The 23,719-nt window shown below is 47.1% G+C and overlaps 1 protein-coding gene across 2 annotated transcripts in view; it reads right to left on the minus strand.

The window, feature by feature from the left end:
* Nucleotides 1-23,719, minus strand: part of Iqsec1 (IQ motif and Sec7 domain ArfGEF 1) — a 336,067-nt gene that overhangs the window by 187,025 nt on the left and 125,323 nt on the right. For both annotated transcript variants that reach the window (XM_045153616.1, XM_004671686.2), the window contains one exon: nucleotides 13,545-13,574. In XM_045153616.1, the coding sequence (XP_045009551.1) occupies nucleotides 13,545-13,574 (30 nt within the window). Of the gene's footprint in view, nucleotides 1-13,544; nucleotides 13,575-23,719 lie in introns of those variants that run through there.

A 23,719-nucleotide genomic window follows, 5' to 3' on the forward strand; every position in this document is an offset into this window, starting at 1 on the left:
TAAATAAATAAAGATAAAGTTTTTTTAAAAAAGCATATGCTTCCAAAGAGATTAAAAAGTGATAACAAAAGAAAAGTCCCTTACTGGTACAAAGACCCAAGTGTGGAGTTGTGTGCTGCTCAAGGTCCAGGGAGAAGAACCCTTCTCCGTGGGCCCAAAAAGGATATATTTAGAGTCTGAGCTAAGGATGAGGTCGGCCTAGGCTCAGAGGAGGAGTCCACTCATACTTGGGCAGGGTGTACGATCAGGAGAGATCTGATTGGATGAGTTGAGTCCTGTGACTGAAGCAGGCAGGGTGAGCTGACAGATGGGGCAAGCTGACATGACAGGCGTGGCAAGGGTGCGATGTAAGAACCTAAGATTCCTCCCTTAAGGGCCATCCTGCCTACCCGAGGCTACCGTAACCGTTCACAAAATGAAGAAGCATTTCAGTTTCTCTGGCAAAAAGGATCAGCACTCTAGACTAGGGCCAGGAGGAGTCTATGGAGAACAGCCAAGGGACTAGAAAGCAGGAGGATACAGAGCCGTGCACTGAGAAGCACATGAGGAACCATGTGTGACAGGGGGGCAGGAGATGGTCTAAATTGGCTGCTGGTGCCGTGCGTGTTGTTGGATCCAGGCTCCGGGGAAGCCCAGGCACTCTGTGCTGTTTGTTCATGGGCTCTTGGTGCTCACCTAGTAAGCACGCTTTACTGTTAAAAGAAAAAAGAAAAATCACACACTAAAGAAAGAAGAGGAGCCAATGAGGCCAACCAGCTGCATGAAGTGACAGATGAGGAACAGGGTGACCAGGTGAACTCCTCCATGTCTTCTAATGTTCAAAGAATGAAGGGCAAGAGGGCTCACCCAGAAGGGAATGCAAGGCTCCACACCATCCTGCTTTGCTCCCCTTCCATACACGAGGGGCCTCTGTCCTTCTCCAGAGCCACTGCCTGCCTCAGCTGGGACAGAGAGAGGATGGGAGAAGGGTGAGGAGGGGAGGGAGAGGCAGGCTCATCCCTTCTTCCTCACCTCCCCTGCATGTAGCCTCCCTATACTTCTGTTAGAGGGAGAGTTTGGGGCCCACAAAATAGCCTGATGGAGAGTTTCAATAGCAGTAGCAGGGGAAGTTGCATGTGGCAACCCCACAGAGTCATAAAGCCAGCGCTTGTGCCTCGGTATCTTTGAACACGAAGGGAGAAGGCCCCAGGGCAGTCCTGCACCTGTGGACTGAGGGCAGGCAAGCCTTACTGGGGCTGAGCGCTGTCCGTGGTGCTGAAGACTAGCCTGCACAGGAGAGATGTGTGCAATCACCACTGTGCAGGTTGGAGAGGATAAATCGGACATAGTGGCATATGCCTTTAATCCCAGCACTTGGGAGGAAGAAGTAGGAGGACTGGCAGGATCAAGGCCAGCCTGGGACTATACAGTGCATCTCAGGTCAGCCTGGACTAAAGTGACACCCTACCTCGAAAACAAAAACAAAAATGCAGAGGTTCTAGGAGACAGGGCCTACTCAAAGGCACACAGCAAGTGTCTGAGTAGTACCAGAGCAGCCCCAAATGTCAGCTTGAGGTCTGAGGGGAATGTGCAGCTAAACTCATGAGTGCAGAGAGAAAGAGGAGACAACAGGGAACCTCCTGCTGGTAGAATCATAGAGTGCCATGCACTGGATGTCACTGTGTAGGGAAGGCCATGATTTGGAACTCAGAGAGTTGACTCTGCACATTGAAACTTTGAGAATCTTGGGGAACAGCCATGAAGATGTCAGGGAAGATATGAACCTGAGAGACAAAAGTATAGCAGAAGGTCAAGGTCAGAGTTCGTGGCCCAGGTGAGACAGGGAGGGGAGGAGTGAAAGCGATCTGAGGACATGGAGCCCTCCAGATTACACCGAGGGTGACCTGTCATTGTCAGGTCACAGATGCCCAGTTCTATAAGGCCATCATGCCCAATGAGGCACACCTTAGACATGAGCTGACTCAACCCATGTGTACTTCTGTTTTCACTTGGAACCACTGGAGTAGAATTTGCTAAATTCAATAGGTTGATGGTATGGGCTTTAGTTAATTAGCAAGATTACAAAGAAAATAAAACAAACACGAATTTAAACCAAGAATCCAAGAATCCATACTCAGATCTCTGACTCACCAATGTGTCACCTACCGTAGCCTTAAGGCCTTTGCACTTGCCATTCTCTCAGCCCAGAATATATCATCTGGTGTTCTTTAACCCCATGAGGCATTTCTGCAAGCCCCTCCCAACTTTACCCTTCTCTATATGGTATCTGACTCGGGATCTGTTCTACCATGTTCCAGTCTCTCCTACTGTGTTGTCCGCCCATGAGAATGAAAATCTCTGCCTGCTTCACTCCATGCTTTACAGTGATATCTGAAAGCATGCTGGGTATGTGCAGGGTGAGTCAGCAGTGCAGAACACACACACAGACACACACACACACACACACACACACACACACACACACACCACTCAGAAGGTGACAGGAGCTGTCCTTTCAGTACTTACTAAGTCGCCACTGAGCATGGGCACTGAGCTGTTAGCTGTCTGTGGGCACAGCATCGAAGCAGCCAAAAGATAAAAGTACCTGGCTGCTTCTCAAGAGCTGACACTGGCATGTGGGGGGGGGGGGGGCATAGGGTGTGTCAGCAGGGGCCAGAGCCACTGAGTGAACAGGAACATGATGGGGGTGGGGCTGGGAGTGCTGACAGGGACTGGTTCTGGGAGAGGGTGAAAGGAAGGGCCAGGGCCAGATCACATGGTGACAGGGCAACCAGATCATCCAGTACAGAGGGACCACAGCAGGTGCTGCGAAGAGGGGCTGGGTCTGAATGCTGTGTGGGAAGCGGGGTGACAAGGGAAACTCAGGGTGGAAAATCTGTCCCTGTTGATGGTGTAGGCAGGGAAGGCTCTTCTGAGGTGGTGACACTGGAAGTGTGTCCTCACAATTGCTGTGTTTTTAGCTTTTAATCTTCAAACCCATCCAGATACTATTTGTTCTGGGCAAGTTAGTACCATGCTCACCTCCCCTGGCTTCAGCCTCTGGACTCCCTCCTCATCTGTCCACCTCACCTGAGGGGAACCTTTCTTTGGTGACACACTTTTAAATATAAACTCATCTGTCTAGACCCCTCCCTTAGAGTATTTACCCTGAAGCCACTTTCCCCTGTCCTGATCCCTCAAGGACAGCCATACCCGAGAGCCCAACCATCATGTCATTTAAATTGGTCTGTCCTCATCTGGCCACCCCTCCCCCATTCTTTTCTGCAGGGCATAATGCCAATTGGCTCTTGCTCTAGGTCTCTTTTCCCTTCTGACCCCAGCCAGAGACCCCCATGCTATGTGAGGCTCTGTGAAGAGATTCCCCCTTCTCTCAGAACTGAGTAGAAAACTGTCCCTTAGTGGTTGTTGTGTCCTGATCGGTTGGATCTCAAATCCTTCAGCCACACAGCGCTTGACACAAGCCCTTTGCAGACACCGGAGAGTAGACAAAGAACCAGCGGGCACCATGCCTTCATCCAGAATCCCCAGCACACAACATCCCTGACCCATGAACCTGCAGTCTCACAGGGTCAAGGGCAAGTAAGAGAGTACATGAAAAAAAAAAAAAAAAAAAAAAACCAAGCAGCCAGGCTTGGTGGTGCATGCCTTTAATCCCAGCACTAGGGAGGCAGAGGTAGGAGGATCGCTGTGAGTTTGAGGCCACCCAGAGACACCATAGTGAATTCCAGGTCAGCCTGGGCTAGAGTGAGACCCTACCTCAAAAAAAAAAAAAAAAAAAAACAAGCAATGGGGAGGTCCTAAGTATACACCCTTCGAAGGTCAGCTCAGACCCAGCCGCATGGAGCCCTCACCTCTACCTCTGTCCTCTTGCGACAAAGTACAGTTATTTTGTAATTGAGCATTTAAACTTGTCATCTTAGTAGTGAACATGGAGCTTCCAAAAGCATCTTTCTAGCAATAATCTGGTCATGCCATGCATGCAATGCCTGTTCCTCGAGTTATTTAATTAGGAAGTGCAGGTGTTAGCAGGTAGAGAGACAGCAAGGCATATTTAAAAACAAGCTCTGTCATTGGGAGAGCCTGGGGCACCTTGTGATAGAGGAGCTGGCCACTGCTCTGACAGAGAGAGCTGTGCCAGGGATGCAGACCTTCACCCAAGAGATTTCTGGGGATGTGCCTGGACAGGAGGGAAGAACCTCAATTCCATGGTCATTCCAGTGACTGAGGGGCTGAACATATCAGACTGAGGGGTCCATGGACTAGCCTGTCCCAAGGGAAATATGCAGAAAAGCTCCCGACAAGATGACGCTTAGATGTCAATACAGCCCCTATGAGGGCAGCAGATGGGATCTGCACCTTCCTGGTATATATCAAGGAGCAGACAATCCCAGCCAGTCAGCAGGGCTTGACAGGAAGCTCCTCCATCCCGTGACCATGTCAGCCAGGGGCTGCCTCCACCCAGGATGGCCACTCTCCAGCCTCAAGTCACTTTCCAGCAGTAGGACAGGCCTATGGGGAAGAAGGGCTTGCCTCTCCCCACATAAGGAGACCAGAAGTGGCACACGCTGCTGACCTTGCCATTCTGGAGAGAAAGTTGTCCCAGCAGGATCTGGCTCAGAGGAGTGGGGCAGGCACTTGCTCTGCTACAAGTCAGCTGGTGAGTACAGGCGCTAGTTTGGATCCAAATGTTCCTCCAAAGGCCTACATGTTACAGACTCGGTCTCCAGCCTGAGATGCTATTAGTATGATGGACCTGGAGGAGGCAGGGCCTAGTAGAAGAAAGTTAGGTAATTGGGATGCTCTTGAATGAGGTATTGGATGCTGATTGCCATTCATCCCCTTTCTTCCCATGAGGCAAGTTGCCTCCTCCACCACATGCTCCTACATGATACACCGTGAGAGCTCAAAACCTTATGACCAGGCAATCGCAGGCTGAGACCTGTGAAACCTTAAGCTGAAACAAACCCTTCCTCCGTTAAGGTTGTTTATATCATGCATTTGTCACAGTCACGGGAAGCTGACTAGTACAGCACTTTAAGAGATACACCTCTCATGGGAACCACCAGACGTCCACTTCCCACTCCTAACCACTCCCTCCCTGCCAGAGCTCCCATGGCATGGGAATCCATTCCTCAGACAGGTATTCCATCACTCCAGACTAGCTGAAAATCATGGGCCAGAGGACACCACTCACTAGATTTGCCAGCACGTGGCTGGTAGAAATTCTTTCCAGCTCTGAGGATCTCGAGTGGGAGAAAGTCACAGTTCAGAGACAAGGAACAAGAGCAGAGTCCAGACAGAATGGGTGGAGATGAGCTTGGTGACCTTCCTATGTGTACTCACTCCAAGATGATGCTGTGAGAAGAACGCAGTTTAGTAAGAACACATGGAGGAAAGGCCTCTCCCCTCTGTTCCTTACCAGGCAACCTGGTATCTATCAAGGAGCAGACAATCCCAGCCAGTCAGCAGGGCTGTGACAGGAAGCTCCTCTGTCCCGTGACCCTGTCAGCCTGGGGGCTGCCTCCACCCAGAACAGCCACTCTCCAGCCTCAACTCACTCTCCAGCATCCAGTGGCTCTCCAGCCATAGAACAGGCCCTCCATGGGCATTAAATAACACTTCCTGCATATCCAGCTAGCAAGGAATCCAACCAGCAACCACAGTGCAGGTGGAGAAGATTCAGTGGCCCAAACTCTTCCTGTGCCTTGTGAATACACAGAACTAAGCCCTTCATGTACCCATGTGGGTACAGAGGACCAGGCCCTGTATGTGTGATGTGGGTACACAGAGTATGACCCTTCACATGCCATGTGGGAACACAGAACCAGAGCCTTCATGTGCCATGGGGGTACAGAGGACCAGACCTTTTATGTGCCCATGTGGGTACACAGAACCAGACCCTTCATGTGCTATGTGGGTACAGAAGACCAGACCCTTCTTCATACTTTGTGGGAACAAAGAACTAGACCCTTCTGCATGTCTTGTGGACACATATGTGAAATGATCTGGACTTTTTCACATATCTTGTGGACAGCTGTCAAACTCCTGGAGCTCATATTCGGACACTGTAAAGTATACACAGCCCTTTCCCCAGGAACGTGATGCACTATGAAGTATCAGAGATGGTGACAGCCACTGTGTCTTGATGTTCACTGCAGTGTTTCTTACAACAGTCACAAATTAGCAGCTTCAAAGACAGATCCATAGGAAACAGCACAGGAACCAGGGGACCCCCTCCAAGAAGCATAATCACTTAGAACCTCACGGTAGAAGGAATTTCAAGGGAAGGTGGAAGGATGCTTTCTCTTTCTCTTTCTCCCCTTCCCTCCTTTCCAGAGCAAATTAAAAAGTAAAAGCTGATCTGTTTACAGATAGCAAACCTCTCAGCATGCACACACACACACACACACACACACACACACACACACACACGAAACAGCACATGATAACCATGCTATCATAAGACAATGGCAACTATATGCATTCATATGGGGAGTGCTTAGCTGGGGGCAGCGTATGGTGCTGAGACAAGGCATAGGGAGTCCATTTGTGCACCTCACTCCTGTACTAGACAGAGGCCTCTGGTCCCACGTGCTAGATGCACAGAAGTGTGGATTTCCTGCCTGGCTCCCTCCTCTGGCAGTTTGAGTCCACGCTTGCCAATTCCCAACACCAAGATGTCAGGTTCGATGTACTTCACACCCTCTGATTTGTCATTTAAAATGCAGGGGCCTCTTCCAAAATGTGAAGTAGAATCTCTTAGTGACTTTGAAATATGCAGGATATTATTCTTGACTGTGGTCACCCAGCTGTCATAGCTCCCCAAGCCAATTCCTCTTGTCTGAAACTTTGTTCATTTTCACAAAGCCCTTTCACCTCCCTGCCTCTGACCTCTGATCTCTGCTGCCCACCTCTAGCCTCTGGTTCACCTCTCTCAGGTCCGGAACAAGCGGTGTGCAGCAGGATTTCTTTCTGAGCTGACAGATGTTAGGTAGCGTGATTAAATTGCCCCACCATTTGTACATATTGCCCCACCTGTTGCACTGCACCCTGTAAGTTACACAAACATGATCTGCTGATCAAAACTGACCTCAATAAAGTACAATTACAATAAAATACAGAAGCAAGAGGACCACCCCACCTACTTGGTTATGTGACCGTCTCTGCTGTCCAACCCTCTTACTGCAGCCACTCTATTCCCAATGCAGGGGTGTCACTTTCAGGCCAGTGGGTGGCAGCATATTCTTGGAACATAGGTGGCAATCCTCCTGGCATGTGTCCCAGACAGAGGCTGCTGTCACACCATGGGATTGCGTAGTGGGGAGGGATTTTCTTCTGAGACTTTTCTGCTGTTTATGTAGAGGAAACCAGGACAGACACAGGACCACACTGGAGGCTGTGCTACAAGCGGGGGTCCTCATCTGCAAGTAACAGAGCGTAATGACAGGCATGGCGGCTGCTCTGTCACCCTTTGGCCCCGACTGTCTTCAAGCAATGAGACAGTCAGAACACAAGGAACAAAATTACAGAAGTCCTTCTTTACCAGGCCATGCTTTAAGTGACAATGGATTTGACACTCCAGTCAAAGACAGGCCATGGCAGAAGGAATAGAAGACAGGATCAGGCTGTCTCCAAGAACTACCTGAGAAAGAGGCTCTACCCCAGGTATGATGTAGGGAAAATAGGGAGTGAACAACAAAGACGGGCACTCCAGGGTATCCAGGGGCTTAGAGCAGGAAAGTACCAGAAAGCTGAAGTGTGATGACTAGAGTATTAACACAGGAACTAATGCAAAGCCATGCATAAATAAGAAAGACACTCTGAGAGCTGGTCATTCTCATTTCCAGTTTGCAGATGAGTAAACTGAGGCTCGGGGAGGTTGAGCCGCTCCTCTGAAGTCTACACTCCCCAGAACACTGTCCCTGGGTCATATATATTGGGTCATCACCTTCCAGGAGCAAACTCAAAATATGAGTGTTAACAGACATTTAGACAGTCTTAATAAAGATATTTAGTCTGCCACTGAATATATCAGTAAGCTTACTCCCTCAATCTTTCTGGCCCATCTTAAAACACACACATACATATTTGAAAGAGAGAGAGAGACAGCCCCACTTGCCAGTGCAAATGAACCCGAGACACATGTGCCAATTTGTGTGGATGGCTTGGGTACTGGGAAATTAAACCCAGGCTGTCAGTCTTTGCAAACAAGCATCTTTAACCACTTAACAATCTTCCCAACCCAGACCTGTCCTTTTTTTTTTTTTTGAAGCCAACAGACAGGCTTTTTTTTTTTTTTAATATGACAGAGAAAGCAAGAGTAAGAGTGAGAGCAAGACAGAGAAAGAGAGAGGGAGATATTTGGCATGCCAGGGCCTCCATCCACTGTAAATGAACTCCAGACACGTGTGCTACCTTGTGCACATGTGCAACCTTGTGCATGCATCACTATGTGTGTCTAGCTTACATGGAATCTGGGGAGTTCCTTAGGGTTCACAGCACCCACTTACTTATAAAAAGGCTGGGGATGGCTGTACACACTTGTAACCCTAGTACTGAAGGGGGAGCATCACCGGGGCTCCCTGGCCAGTCAAAACAAACCTTTTCTATCTTTAAATTGTTTTTCAAAGGCATTTTGTCATAGCAATGGAAAGCCGAATAACATTCCTATTGAGGGTACTAGCTCAAACTCCAGTTGGGCACCATGGGCCATGGCTATAGAAGAAGACTCCAGCTTTTCTCTGACCCAGAGCCCTTCCAGTCTGTCCTTAAAGTCAAAAGCACAGCTCTGTTTACTCATCATGTCAAACACTCCTGGCATTGTCTGCCACATTCAGCAGTTTTCACACCAACTTCCAAGTGAAACAAAGTGTTTATTCTCATTTTGGGTATGGAAAAAAAAAAGGTCCGTTCATTACAAAGGCTGCCTTGCATATGGGTGGAATAAGGGAGATGCTCATGGGTGGAGTAAGGGAGATGCCCACGGGTGTAGTAAGGGAGATGTTCACAGGTGGAGTGAAAGAGATGTCCATGGGTGGAGTGAGAGAGATAATCATGGGTGGAGTGAGGGAGATGTCCACGGGTGGAGTGAGGGATATGCTCACGGGTGGAGTGAGGGAGATGCCCACGGGTGGAATGAGGGAGATGATCAAGGGTGGAGTGAGGGAGATGATCATGTGTGGAATGAGGGAGATGCCCACGGGTGGAGTGAGGGAGATGATCACAAGTGGAATGAGGGAGATGCCCACAGGTGTGGTAAGGGAGATGCCCATGGGTGGAGTAAGGGAGACGCTCACAGGTGGAGTGAGGGAGATGTCCATGGGTGGAGTGGGGGAGATGCCCACGGGTGGGGTAAGGGAGATGCCCATGGCTGGAGTAAGGGAGATGATCATGGGTAGAGTAAGGGAGATGCTCACAGGTAGAGTGAGGGAGATGCTCACAGGTGGAGTGAGGGAGATGCTCATGTGCAGAGTAAGGGGATGATCATAGGTACAGTAAGGAGATTCTCACAGGTGGAATAAGGAAGATGCTTATGAGTAGAGTGAGGGAGATGCTCATCAAAATGGCCCCATTTTCTCCAACCACTTTCACTTACACAAGAGTCCATCTCCTCTAGCGACAACCCCTTGCTGCCCAGATCAGCTATCCTCGGGTCTCTGCTCCCAACCCTGAGCTGCTTGTTAGTGTCTTTGGAAACTACCAATCACAGTTCTGAGGCTCAGATAGGGGAGACAATTCACCACCTCTTTGTCTTAAGTGTCAGGAGCAAATTTTCCACACATGGATCAGCTCAAACTTATGAAGTGGATGTGTTCTACTGTGTATGCTGGCTGAGATGGAGAGATTCTGCTTCTTTGAGAGCCATACAGAAACTTGTCAAAAAAAATATAGATTTCTAGATCCCATCCAGGAACTACTGAGACAGACACCATAGAACTAACACCACAGAACTAAGGAACCTGCATTTTCACCAAGCACCATGGGCCACTCTGCCACGCACAGGCTTTGATGTGGGGCACACCAGTGCTGCCTGGGAAGCTGTGTGATCTGAGTTGAGCTGTGTGGTGTTTTTGCCCTCAGTTTCCCACACCCAAAGGAATGGAGCAACCACAGCCATATGAAGGGGTTGAGTGTATTATACAGGTGAGGCAGGGCCCCCACCAGAGATGACAATTTTATTGGGAACAGCCACATTCATGTCAAGTGTTTGGTGGCAACAAAGAAAGGAAAAAGTGCCTACCTTTCAAACAGAAGCTTGCTACTCTTTCCCAGCCTCCCTACAGTGCTCTAAAAACCTTTCCTCTCCCAAGCCCTCCCCACTCAATAAAACATCATTAGAGGATTCAAATTTGCAGTCTCTAGAATTCCTCTGAATGGAATCAAAAGCAGACACACGGTCGCGGGAACAATGACCAAAGTCCTACGTCTGCAAAACGGTCACAAATGAGTCATTTGTGAAATGTGAATACATTTAATCTTGCAATGTTTAGCCTAGGGAAAATTCCCATGAACGCTTATGAGCAAACACAGCTCCCTGCTGGAGAGGCGGAGGAAGCCAACCGGGAGGCGGCAGGCATCTTGCATCACTGGAGTTCAGGAAAAGTAATGTCACCTACCAGGGAATCCAATAACACAGAAAGGCATCTCTAAGTGTGACTCGGGATTTCATGATTTGTAACCTTCACACAGAGCAAAATACATCAATTCTAAGCCTTCATCAGTACCTTCATTCGGCTGCTGGAGTCAGACATGGCTTCACTGGCTGTCCACTGACTAGTGTTCGTGAGAGCTTATCATGTGTGTTTCAGATCTCCAACAAGCGGGGCGAGGAGTGTGCATGCCAGCCTTGGTCCTGCTGCCTACCCAGCAGGGCTCCCGGCCAGCTCCCAAATTCCCACAGCAAGAGACACAAAGTCCTTGAGGCTGGATTGCTTAGTCCTGAGAAGCATTCCTCCCTGATGGAATTCCCTCAGCTTCTTGCTACGGTCTCTGCAGGCCCGCGCCTCCCCGTGACTGCCACTGGGCTCAGAGCACGGACATGCGCTCCACTGTGCTTGTCCCACTCCACTGCACAGCCTGGTACACCGGTGTCAGCGTCCTTGCACACACTGGTACACTGATGTCAGCGTCCTTGCACACACTGGGACACCGATGTCAGCGTCCTTGCACACACTGGTACACCGACGTCAGCGTCCTTGCACACACTGGTACACCGATGTCAGCATCCTTGCACACACTGGAACACCGATGTCAGCGCCCTTGCACACACTGGTACACCGATGTCAGCGTCCTTGCACACACTGGGACACCGATGTCAGCGTCCTTGCACACACTGGTACACTGGTGTGAGCATCCTTGCACACACTGGTACACTGGTGTGAGCATCCTTGCACACACTGGTACACCGATGTCAGCATCCTTGCACACACTGGTACACCAGTGTCAGCATCCTTGCACACACTGGTACACAGGTGTCGGCATCCTTGCACACACTGGTACACCGATGTCGGCATCCTTGCACACACTGGTACACCGATGTCGGCATCCTTGCACACACTGGTACACCGGTGTCGGCATCCTTGCACACACTGGTACACCGGTGTCAGCATCCTTGCACACACTGGTACACCGGTGTCGGCATCCTTGCACACACTGCTTCCCATAGTCAGGCAGGCTCAGCTCTCTATCATCTGCCTGACTACCCAGCAGGGGGGAACTGGGACATGTGGCCACAGGCAGGTGCCACCTTACCGTCATTCAAGGTGGGAGCCATGCCCAGATTCCAGGTGACAGCAGACTGTACCAAGGGAGCACTGGAACAAGTGACCACAAGGATGGGCCACCCTACCATCACTCAGGTGGGAGCCATGCCCAGGTCCCAGGTGACAACAGGCTGTACTCAGGGTATCTCTGTACAAGATGCCCATTATCTGCCATCCAAACCATCCCAGGATGAGAAGCAGCTGCCATCTTTGAAGACAGAATGAGACAGGTTTTGGGGGTAGGGGTCTCAGGTCCCTGCAGGGACTACAGGATCAGACCTGGGAGGTTAGGGGCATGGGGAGGTGGCTGAGGATACTGTCTTCTTTCTGACGGTAGTGTGCAGACTCCTCAGAGTCCATGGGAAAGTCCCGCACCCTGACATCAGGCCCACTCCTGATGGCCCCGGCCACCCCTAGTCAGACTGTTCTTTACCTCAGGCAGTGGTCTGAACAGGGTGCATAGTTATGACTCACAACTCACAGGAGGGGCCCTGCTCCTAGCTGCTGAAGGGACTATTTTAATACCTTTTGTATCTCCTTAGTTATACCTCCTTATACCTACATAATACATAAGGACATCTTCTTACACCTGGAAAACGAAGCAGGAGAGACACAAGCTCACATGCTCTCTGGACTTTCCTCCCACCGACACATGAGGAGTTTCCCCCAGTTCTCTTCAGGGCTGCGCTGTGATCCTGCGTGAGATGCACCACTGGGCCCCTTCAGCTGCTTTGCTGACTGTCCCATCAAGCTCTCCCACAACACCCATCCTGGGCAGGCTCTGTTGTTCAGGATGTCACCCCTTCCTCATTTCAGGACCACTGTAGCCAACCAAATGTGTTGTCTGCCCCTCGCAGGTCCCCTCACCCCTGCCCACAGCCCTTTCAGAGCCCTCCCTTCAATGCCCCTCCGTCCCCAGCATGTCCCTGCTTCCTGCCAGGACCCTGCTCAGGAGCTCTGATGTCAAGCCTCTCACTCCTCACAGGTGGAGTACCTTGCCAGGAAAAGCAGTCATCTCGTTCCCCACCTCCCACTCTGGAGGCTGCCTAGAGGACCCCAGCATCTGATACCCCAGTTCTTAGGGAGCAACCCCCCCACGCAGCCTGATCTCAAAAGCACACATGTCAGCCATCTCACCCCATCCTGAGAGCTGAAAGTCGGCCTGCTGCCCGTGGATATGAGGGCTCCACTTGCCTCTTTGCTTCTTTCTTTCCCTACCATTCTGGTCCCATCTTCCACTCGCATGGCCTTTATGGACATCCCCCACCTCCTAGGCCGAGACTGCCAGGTCCCAGCTCCCTTGGCAGAGGCACTAACACTCAGGGCTCTCACTTGGCACAGCTCCACTCAGTGGTCTCCTGTGCCACATGTAGTCTCACCCTCCTTTGATGCCATGGGGGTATGAGGAGCTCCCTGTACTCCATGCTTCAGTCCGATGCTGGTGCACATCTATCCACACCAAGTATCTCAGCAATGTACCCTCACGGTGTACCAGCCTAGCCCCCCATGGGTCAGCCCAGATGTCTCTGGTTCTAAGCGGATCATGGCTTAGACACACTTGGCCACCAATGACCTTCAACAAGAGGGAGTATCCACCAATGCAGGTACTCCCCAAACCCAGAGCTCATGCTAAACCCAGGAAGGCCTGCACCATAAACAGCACACACACCCCTACAAAGAAAGCCAGGGGAAAGGGGGACCCTCAGGGAAGAAATCAAAGCACATGGTTTCCTGAAGGCTGCTCCCACAATGGACACACAGTCAAAGTGGTAAAACACATACCTTATGCTCCGGGAGCTTTCTTCTTCAGACCTGCAATGAAAAGAAAACATGCTTAGATGCCATGCCTTCACCCAGGGGACCTGGAGGACATTACATGCAGGCCCACACAAGGTCCTCAGCTACTCTGGGTCCCCTCTCCAGCTCAGCAGACTGCTAGGAGACCCAGCCCCGGGTCACTCTGTTGTTCTTTTCACCCGAACTCCGTCCTGAAAGCTGCCACCTGCTGGTAGCCTCAGGGACCCTTTCCCTCCCCAGTGCCTGGACTGTGATGGTTTTCCCAAGGTCTAGGGGGCACTAGGCATCACTAGGCATCAGAGGCAAGCCCAGGAGGAACCTGTCACTCAGGAAGGTGGCCCCTGGGCTCTGCAAGGCAGAAAGCAGGTGGATGAATGAGCAAGCTCCGGCTGAGTGCAGCAGGTACCAGAGCCCTCTCTGCATCCCCATCAAGGTGTTCCCAGAATATCTTCTCATTGCCAGACCTTCCCCTAAGTACCCCAAATCAACAACAACCACTCCTCAAAACAGACTGGACTGAAGGACAGAAAAACTGGACAACTAGATCATATCACACACCCCAAATATCTCAAAGACTGCAAAGGACAAGGTGTCAACAAGGCCATCTTCCCTCTCCACACCACTGCAAAGGAATTTGGGATTAAGCCCCACTCAGCTGCTGACTGAAGCACTGGGCAGGCTTCCTGGGATGTAAGGAGAAACATTCAGGAATTTAATCTCTGGATGCCCCAACCTTGATCTGACTGCCTGAAGCCAGAGAGAAATAAAAACGTACTTAACCAAAATCAGACAACTTATCTTTCTGCCCTCAGCCTGTCCAGTAACGTGACAGCCAGAGGTCAAAGCATTAGCATGGGGCCTGTCAACACACATAACACGCAGTGACTGCTTCCCCACCAACATGACTTCCTGCTAGCCCAAGCCTCCCCTGGTGCTGCCCGGTCCCCTGCTAATATTCTCCAGTAGTCATGAGAGGAGAAGTGGTTACAGTGTCTCATTTATTTATTTATTATTTATTGAGACGCACAAAAGATGTCTGAAACCACAGCAGGCACCAACTCCAAAGTAATGGTTCGTTTTGACCATCAACTTGATTGAATTGAGATTCTTCAGAGATGAATGAACCATACTTCCTGGTGTGTCTGGGAGGATGCAAGAAGGCATCAATCATGAGAGCGCTGACCTTATTGACAGGCTGATTCATTGATGAATTCAAATTTGAATGGACAGTTGTGAGATGGTGGAACTGTGGAAGGTGGAGGAGGTGGGCTGGTGAGGATGTGCTTTTTGAAAGACAGTTCTTGGCCCTAGCTCTTTCCTGTTACTCTTCTTTGCTTTTAAGCTGCTAGAAGTTGAGCAGCTTTGCTCTTCCACACCCTTCAGCTATGATGTTCTGTTTTACCACAGCCCAGAAACAATGAAGCCAGTTCACCATAGACTGAACCCTCTGAAACTATGGGCCAAAAGAAACCATTCCTCCTTTAAGCTATTTGCCTCAGGCATTTGTCGAAGCAGTTTAATATATCCTATAAGTTAGTGCCCTCTCCATGGTAACTGAGCACTTATCTATTATGGCTATGATTTTTTTTTTTTTTTGGTTTGAAATACAACAGCAAAACTCTCTTACATGTTTTTCTCTTTCATGAGTGCAGATAGAAGAGTCCTTCTCCCATAGCTCTTATCAGTCTCAGCACACAGCTGTCCTTAGTACATGTCATGAACTTCTATCTTGGTGCTCAAAGCAAGCACATCACAGCTTTTCTTGGCACATCTCAATTGCGAGCATCACTACTGTAGCACTTTAGGGCTGTATTCAGTTCAACCAGGCCAAGTGAACACAAGCACAGTGACATCACCACAGATGATCTGACAGCTGGGATAGCAAGCAAGCGACTCACAAGTGGGTCGCATATACAGTGTGGTCATATGCTGCACAATGGGATGAGTCGTGTCCTCGGCTGAATGGAGGAGAACAATGGATTTTTATCAAACTTGTTAGCATGCCATTTTATTTTATTTATTTTTTCCCAATTTTATTAAACATTTTCCATGATTATAAAAAATATCCATGGTAATACCCCCCTACCACCTTTGAAATTCCCTTCTCCATCACATCCACTCCCCATCTCAATAAATCTCTCCTCTATTTGGATGCCATGATCCTTCCCTCCTCTTATGATGGTTTTGTGTAGGTAGTGTCAGGCATTATGAGGTCATGGATATCAAGGCCAATTTTTTTGTCTAGAGGGAGCATGTTGTAAGGAGTCCAACCCTTCCTTTGGCTCTTACATTCTTTCCACCACCTCTTCCGCATTAGACCCTGAGCCTTGGAAGGTGTGATCTAGATGTTACTCAGTACTCCATTCCCTTCTTTCCAGCACCATGATACCTTCTGAGTTGTCCCAAGGTCACTGCCATCTGAAAAGAGAAGATTCTCTATCCAAAGTGAGAGTAGCATTAATATAAGGGTATGAATATTAAGAGAAGTGCTTACTGGGCAGTTTGATAAGCAAGCATGCCATTTTAAACACAGCATGGATTATTTTTTCCCCTGGGATTTCTCATTGAATATTTTTGGACTGTGGTTGACCACAGGTAAGTAAACCACAGAAAGCAAAACCTTGGATAAGCAGCAAGTGCCATAGTTCCCAGCAATACATGTTCCAGGTGCCCACGTGTTAGTCCTGACACAGGGCTCCTGTCCAGTGACTCAATGTGTGCATCAGAGCATGCAGCAGGAGTCATACTGCCCTACGCTGGCAGGAAAGGTGGCTGTGTGATGTGGAATAGACAACAGGCCCAGGTGGTTGCCTTGCCTCAGGGGACTAGGGAAAAGGTTCCACTAGACATCAGATAGTTGAAGAGTCTCCAGAGCCCATCTCAGGAAGCCTAAGGTGTAGAGAGTCACAGACATGGGAAAGGAGATCTCTGGGAGGTGGGGTAGAAAGTTCTTGGTTTTCACTTTGTTTACATTTGATCATAGCCAGGACAAAAGAAAAGGCCTGCAGAGGACAACTTGCACATGTGTGCATTTCTGTGTGTGGACATCTCAACCTTCATCACCTCCTGGGTTGCCCTCCCTGGGGGATCCAGTTTCTGTGTCCCGAGAGCCTCTGGAGGGGCCTCTGCAAGAAGGAACTACGGCCTTCAGGCCAGCTCATAACTGAGTTCAGGTGGTTTTCCACCCCTACACTCCTGCAGCTCCAGAATCATCATGACGCTCTTTTACTCTGCCTTGGAGGCAGAGTTCCCGCCCCCATCCCTCACCAGCCACTGCTCCTGGGTCCCCAACCTGTGGCTGCCATTTTTTTTCTGTGTCCTTCCTGAGAAACATAACGTGCCTTGACCCTTCTGTGGATCAACAGTTTCCTGTTTTCCCAAAAGGCTGGACTCCAAGCTATAGGCTCTAAAGGGGCTGGAGCCATGCCAGGCCCTGAGTAAATGGTTAAGTTGCTGCTGAAACTATGAAAGATCTCACCTGCAGCCACACGTAGGAACTAGCTCTGGCCCTGAGTGAATCCATATACCCTCTAGAAACCCCTACAACCCGACCCCTCCTAGGGACCCCTTTAGGGCATAGCTACAGCCTTGTGTGAGAGAGTCTCCCTCATAGCTGCTCTACCCTGCTTGCCAGGGACCCAGTGACACTCTGTAATCATATCTAACCTGATCTTCTAACAGTTTGGGGAAGTCCTCTGCTTGAACACCCTGACACCACTTTGAGGTGTCTCCAACTGTGGATAGAGTTCAGCAGACATGGATACAGGTATATATGTATGTAGGGGGACACAGGTGTATATGTGTACCCTTGTGCTGTGTATGCATCTGACCATGGTCCTATTGTCAGTGAGTATGGGCAGAGGCAGCACTGGGTCAAAAGTATTTCAGAAAAAATATTGAAAGCAGTTAGAGAGAAAAATCAAGTTACCTACAAAAGCAAGCCCATCAGGATTACAGCAGATTATTCAACACAAACTTTTAAAGCCAGAAGGGCTTGGAGTGATATATTCCAAGTTCTGAAAGATAACAACTGTCAACCAAGGTTACTTTATCCTGCAAAGTTATCCATTCAAATAGATGGAGAAATAAAGACATTCCATGACAAAAGCAGGTTAAAGGAGTATTTGAAGACAAAACCAGCTCTACAGAAAATACTTGATAAAATCCTCCATGCTGAACAAAAGGAAAAGCACACATATAAGGAACCTAGAAAAAACAAGCTATACTCAAATACCAGTTAACAGAAGAGTGCACAGGTAGAACCAGTAACACACACACACACACACAAAAATGGCAAACATAAATACACACCTTTCAATAATATCTCTTAATATCAATGCCCCAACGAAAAGACATAGATTTGCAGACTGGGTTAAAAAGCAGGATCCTACAATTTGTTGTCTCCAAGAAACTCACCTTTCTACAAAGGATAGACATTATCTTAGGGTGAAAGGTTGGAAGACGGTGTTTCAAGCAAATGGGCCTAGAAAACAAGCAGGGGTGGCTATCCTAATATCAGACAGGGTAGACTTTAGTCCGACGTTAGTCAAGAAAGATAAGGAAGGTCACTTTATATTGATTAAGGGCACACTCCAACAGGAGGACATTACAATCCTAAACATATATGCACCTAACATGGGGGCTCCCAAATTCGTCAAACAAACACTATTAGAACTAAGGTCACAGATAACACCAAACACAGTGGTGGTGGGTGACTTTAACACCCCACTCTCATCAATTGACAGGTCATCCAGGGAAAGAATAAACAGAGAGGCATCTGGACTAAATGAGGTCATAGAAGGAATGGACCTAACAGATATATACAGGACATTTCATCCAAAGGCTGCAGAATATACATTCTTTTCAGCAGCACATGGAACATTCTCTAAGATAGACCATATATTAGGACACAAAGCAAATCTTAACAAATTCAGGAAAATTGAAATAATTCCTTGCATTCTATCTGACCACAATGGAATTAAACTACAAATCAGTAGCAAGAAAGGCTATAGAGCATACACAAAATCATGGAAACTAAACAATACACTACTAAATGATGAGTGGGTCAATGAAGAAATCAAAAAGGAAATCAAAAAATTTATAGAGTCAAATGATAATGAGAACACAACATACCAAAATCTCTGGGACACAATGAAGGCAGTTCTAAGAGGTAAATTTATAGCCTTAAGTGCCTATATTAAGAAATTAGAAAGGTCGCAAGTAAACGACCTAATGCTTCGCCTTAAAGCCTTGGAAAAAGAAGAACAAGGCAAACCAAAAATTAGTAGACGGGAAGAAATAATAAAGATTAGGGCAGAAATTAATGAAATAGAAACAAAAAGAACAATCCAAAGAATTAATGAAACAAAGACTTGGTTCTTTGAAAGGATAAACAAGATTGATAAACCCTTAGCAAATCTGACCAAAAGAAAGAGAGAAGAGACACAAATTAATAAAATCAGAGATGAACAAGGTAACATCACAACAGATTCCAGAGAAATTCAAAAAATCATAGGGACATACTACAAAAGCATATACTCCACAAAGTATGAAAATCTGAAAGAAATGGATGATTTCCTTGATCTATATGATCTACCTAAATTAAATCAAAATGAGACTAATCACTTAAATAGACATATAACAAACATGGAGATCCGAACAGTTATCAATAATCTCCCAACTAAAAAAAGCCCAGGCCCGGATGGATTCACTGCTGAATTTTACCAGACTTTGAAGGAAGAGCTAACACCATTGCTTCTTAAGCTTTTCCAGGAAATAGAAAAAGAAGGAATTCTACCAAACTCCTTCTATGAGGCCAGCATCACCCTGATACCAAAACCAGGCAAAGATAGAACAAAAAAAGAAAATTACAGACCAATCTCCCTCATGAACATAGATGCAAAAATTCTCAACAAAATATTGGCAAACAGAATACAAGAATATATCAAAAAGATCATTCACCCTGACCAAGTAGGCTTTATCCCAGAGATGCAGGGATGGTTCAACATACGCAAATCTATAAATGTAATACATTACATAAATGGGTTGAAGGACAAAAATCACATGATCATCTCATTAGATGCAGAGAAAGCATTTGACAAAATCCAACATCCCTTCATGATAAAAGTCCTACTGAGACTGGGAATAGAAGGAACATATCTCAATATAATAAAGGCTATTTATGACAAGCCTACAGCCAACATATTACTAAATGGGGAAAAACTGGAAGCTTTTCCACAAAAATCAGGAACAAGACAAGGGTGTCCACTGTCCCCACTTCTATTTAATATAGTTTTGGAAGTCTTAGCCATAGCAATAAGGCAAGAGACACACATAAAAGGGATACAAATTGGAAAGGAAGAAATCAAGTTATCATTATTTGCAGATGACATGATTCTATACATAAAGGACCCTAAAGACTCTACTAGCAAGCTGTTAGAGCTGATCAAAACCTACAGCAATGTAGCAGGATACAAAATAAATACACAGAAATCAGTAGCCTTCATATATGCTAACAACAAACACACAGAGGATGAAATCAGAGAATCACTCCCATTCACAATTGCATCAAAAAAAATAAAATACCTTGGAATAAATCTAACCAAGGAAGTAAAGAATCTATACAATGAGAACTTTAAAACACTCAAGCGAGAAATTGCAGAAGACACTAGAAAGTGGAGAAACATCCCTTGTTCCTGGATTGGAAGAATCAATATCGTGAAAATGGCAATCTTACCTAAAGCAATCTACACATTTAATGCAATCCCTATCAAAATTCCAAAGGCTTTCTTCATGGAAATAGAAAAAACAATCCAAAAATTCATTTGGAATCACAAAAAACCTCGAATATCTAAAATAATACTGAGCAACAAAAAAGAGGCTGGTGGTATCACCATACCTGATTTTAACCTATACTACAGAGCCATAGTAACAAAAACAGCATGGTACTGGCACAAAAACAGACATGTAGATCAGTGGAACAGAATAGAGGACCCAGATGTAAGCCCAAGTAGCTATAGCCACCTGATATTCGATAAAAATGCCAAAAATACTCATTGGAGAAGAGCCAGCCTCTTCAGCAAATGGTGTTTTGAAAACTGGATAAATATCTGCAGAAGGATGAAAATAGATTCTTCTCTCTCGCCATGCACAAGAATTAAGTCCAAATGGATTAAAGACCTTAACATCAGACCGGAAACTTTGAAACTGCTAGAGGAAAAAGTAGGGGAAACCCTTCAACATATTGGTCTTGGCAAAGACTTTCTGAATACAACCCCAATTGCTCAGGCAATAAAACCACAGATTAACCACTGGGACCTAATGAAATTACAAAGATTTTGCACCTCAAAGGACACAGTGAAAAAAGCAAAGAGGCAACCTACAGAATGGGAAAAAATCTTCGCCAGCTATATATCTGATAGAGGATTAATATCTAGGATATACAAAGAACTCAAAAAGTTAAATAATAAGGAATCAAACAAGCCAATCAAAAAATGGGCTATGGAGCTAAATAGAGAGTTCTCAAAGGAAGAAATACGAATGGCATATAAGCATCTAAAAAAATGTTCTACGTCACTAGTCATCAGGGAAATGCAGATTAAAACTACATTGAGATTCCATCTCACTCCTGTCAGATTGGCCACCATCATGAAAACAAATGATCATAAATGTTGGCGGGGATGTGGAAAAAAAGGAACCCTTCTGCACTGCTGGTGGGAATGCAATCTGGTCCAGCCATTGTGGAAAACAGTGTGGAGGTTCCTAAAGCAGCTAGAGATTGATCTACCATATGACCCAGCTATAGCGCTCCTAGGCATATATCCAAAGGACTCATCTCATTTCCTTAGAAGTACATGCTCAACCATGTTTATTGCTGCTCAATTTATAATAGCTGGGAAATGGAACCAGCCTAGATGTCCCTCAACAGATGAGTGGATAATGAAGATGTGGTACATTTATACAATGGAGTTCTACTCAGCGGTAAAGAAAAATGAAGTTATGAAATTTGCAGAAAAATGGATGGAGCTGGAAAGTATTATACTAAGTCAGGTAACCCAGGCCCAGAAAGCCAAGCGCCACATGTTCTCTCTCATATGTGGATCCTAGCTACAGATGACTGGGCTTCTGTGTGAGAATGAAAATACTTAGTAGCAGAGGCCAGTAAGTTGAAAAGGAGACATAAAGGGTGGAGAAAGGAAGGGAGGAGGATACTTAATAGGTTGATATTGTATATATGTAATTACAATGATTGTAATGGGGAGGTAATATGATGGAGAATGGAATTTCAAACGGGAAAGTGTGGGGGTGGGGAGGGAGGGAATTACCATGGGATATATTTTATAATCATGGAAAATGTTAATAAAAATTTAAAAAAAAAGTATTTCAGAGGGCTGGAGGGATGGCTTAGGTGGTTAAGGTGTTTGCTTGCAAAGCCAAAGGACCCAGGTTTGATTCCCCAGGACCCACATTAGCCAGCTGCACAAGGGGGCACACACATCTGGAGTTCGTTTGCAGTGGCTGGAGGCCCTGGCATGCCCATTCTTTCTCTCTCTCTCTCTCTCTATGTCTCTCTCTGTCTCCCTCTGTCAAATAAATAAATAAAAATAAAAATTGAAGAAGAACTTGGTTTTAAAAAAGAAGTATTTCAGAGCCCTCTGCATCCCCCACCTGGAGGTGAACCAGGGGAAGGATGGATTTCCAAACTGAGGGGAACAGATGCAAGGCCACAGAAGCCACTCTCACTCCTGCCAACAAGTCCTTAAGGCCAGGACGAGGCTTCCACAGTGTGCGCCGAGGCCCCAGACACAGGAGTTCGTGCGGCTAAAGAAACAGACAGGTGGTGCGGATAACGGTTGAGGGCTTGGTTTAAAAGAGAGACAGGAGACAGGGTGTCAAGAAGTAGAAAAGGAAGATACTCAAGACTGGCTATCAAGCTGCCCATCACCTTGGGGAGTCCTGCAGTATAGCAATCAGCACAGAACAGATACCCAGTGGAAGGTTATCAGCAGGCAGGGTGCTAGCTGAAAATTACCCCTGGAAGCAACTTTTAGTTTTACTGCCCCACAGGTGACCAGGAGCTTTTCCAGGCAAAGAAGGGCAAGTGTTGGCAGGGGATCGGTCAGGACACAAGGGCAGGAACTCACAGATCATTGCTCCTAAGCGAGGAGACTATGGATGACTTCCACAATAACTCAGGGGATCACTAAGCCTTCCTCATGAAGCTTCTAGAAGACAGAGATACAAATGAACATGCTGGTAGGTCCTACAGACTAACTTGTTTATTATGGGAGGATCCCCTATGCTTCTACCTCTTACTGGATGTTAACCTCTGACAATAAAAATCTACCTCTCCCAGACACCCTGGAATCTGGAGTCTGCAGGTACCTTAGCTGCTCTGAACAGATGCTCGCTCAAATGAGGTCAACATGAGCAAAACACAGAGGGACCTCTGGCAGGGGACAGAGGCATCTGCTTCACTCACAGTAGCTGGCACCAGGGTCTAGGTTTGTTCACCAAAAACAGTAGGGTTCCAGACTAGGGTGGGCTAGGGAGATGGTCAAGGTTGGGTTGTTCTCAACTGTAGGGACGCAAACTTCCTCCTCTGAATTCTGGTCCACAAGTCCTACACCCAGGAAAAAATCTGCTGCAGCTCAGTGTAGCAAGAGGGGATTCTGTCATGTGCAATGAAGTGTCAGCTCTAGTACAAATTCCAGCCTGAAATCACCGCCAGATTTGCATAGTGAAGTACAGAAAAGCATAAAAAAAAAACAAGTAAAAATCAAGTGTAATCCCACCACATGGAGGTAATTGCTGTCATGCCGTTTAAGTTCATGTGCGGGCTTGCTTTCCTATGCATTTTCTTTTCTTTCTTTCTTTCTTTCTTTTTTTTTTTTTTTTTTTTTGCTATAGTAGAAGTGATGCAGTTAACAATATTCTCTCAGCTACTTTTCTTATTGCTGTGACCAAATGCCCGACAAGAAGCAACTTCAGGGATAGAGGATGTATTTCAGTTTATACTCAGGGGATAAAGTCCATCACAGTGGGGAAAGCATGACGGCAGGAATGTGAAGCTGCTAGTTAAACTATATCCATGATCACCAAGTAGAGATAGGACTGGAGAGATGGCTTAGAGGTTAAGGCGTTTGCCTGTGAAATATAAG

This window comes from Jaculus jaculus, chromosome 6 (assembly GCF_020740685.1).
Source record: "Jaculus jaculus isolate mJacJac1 chromosome 6, mJacJac1.mat.Y.cur, whole genome shotgun sequence".
NCBI classification, from domain to species: domain Eukaryota; kingdom Metazoa; phylum Chordata; class Mammalia; order Rodentia; family Dipodidae; genus Jaculus; species Jaculus jaculus.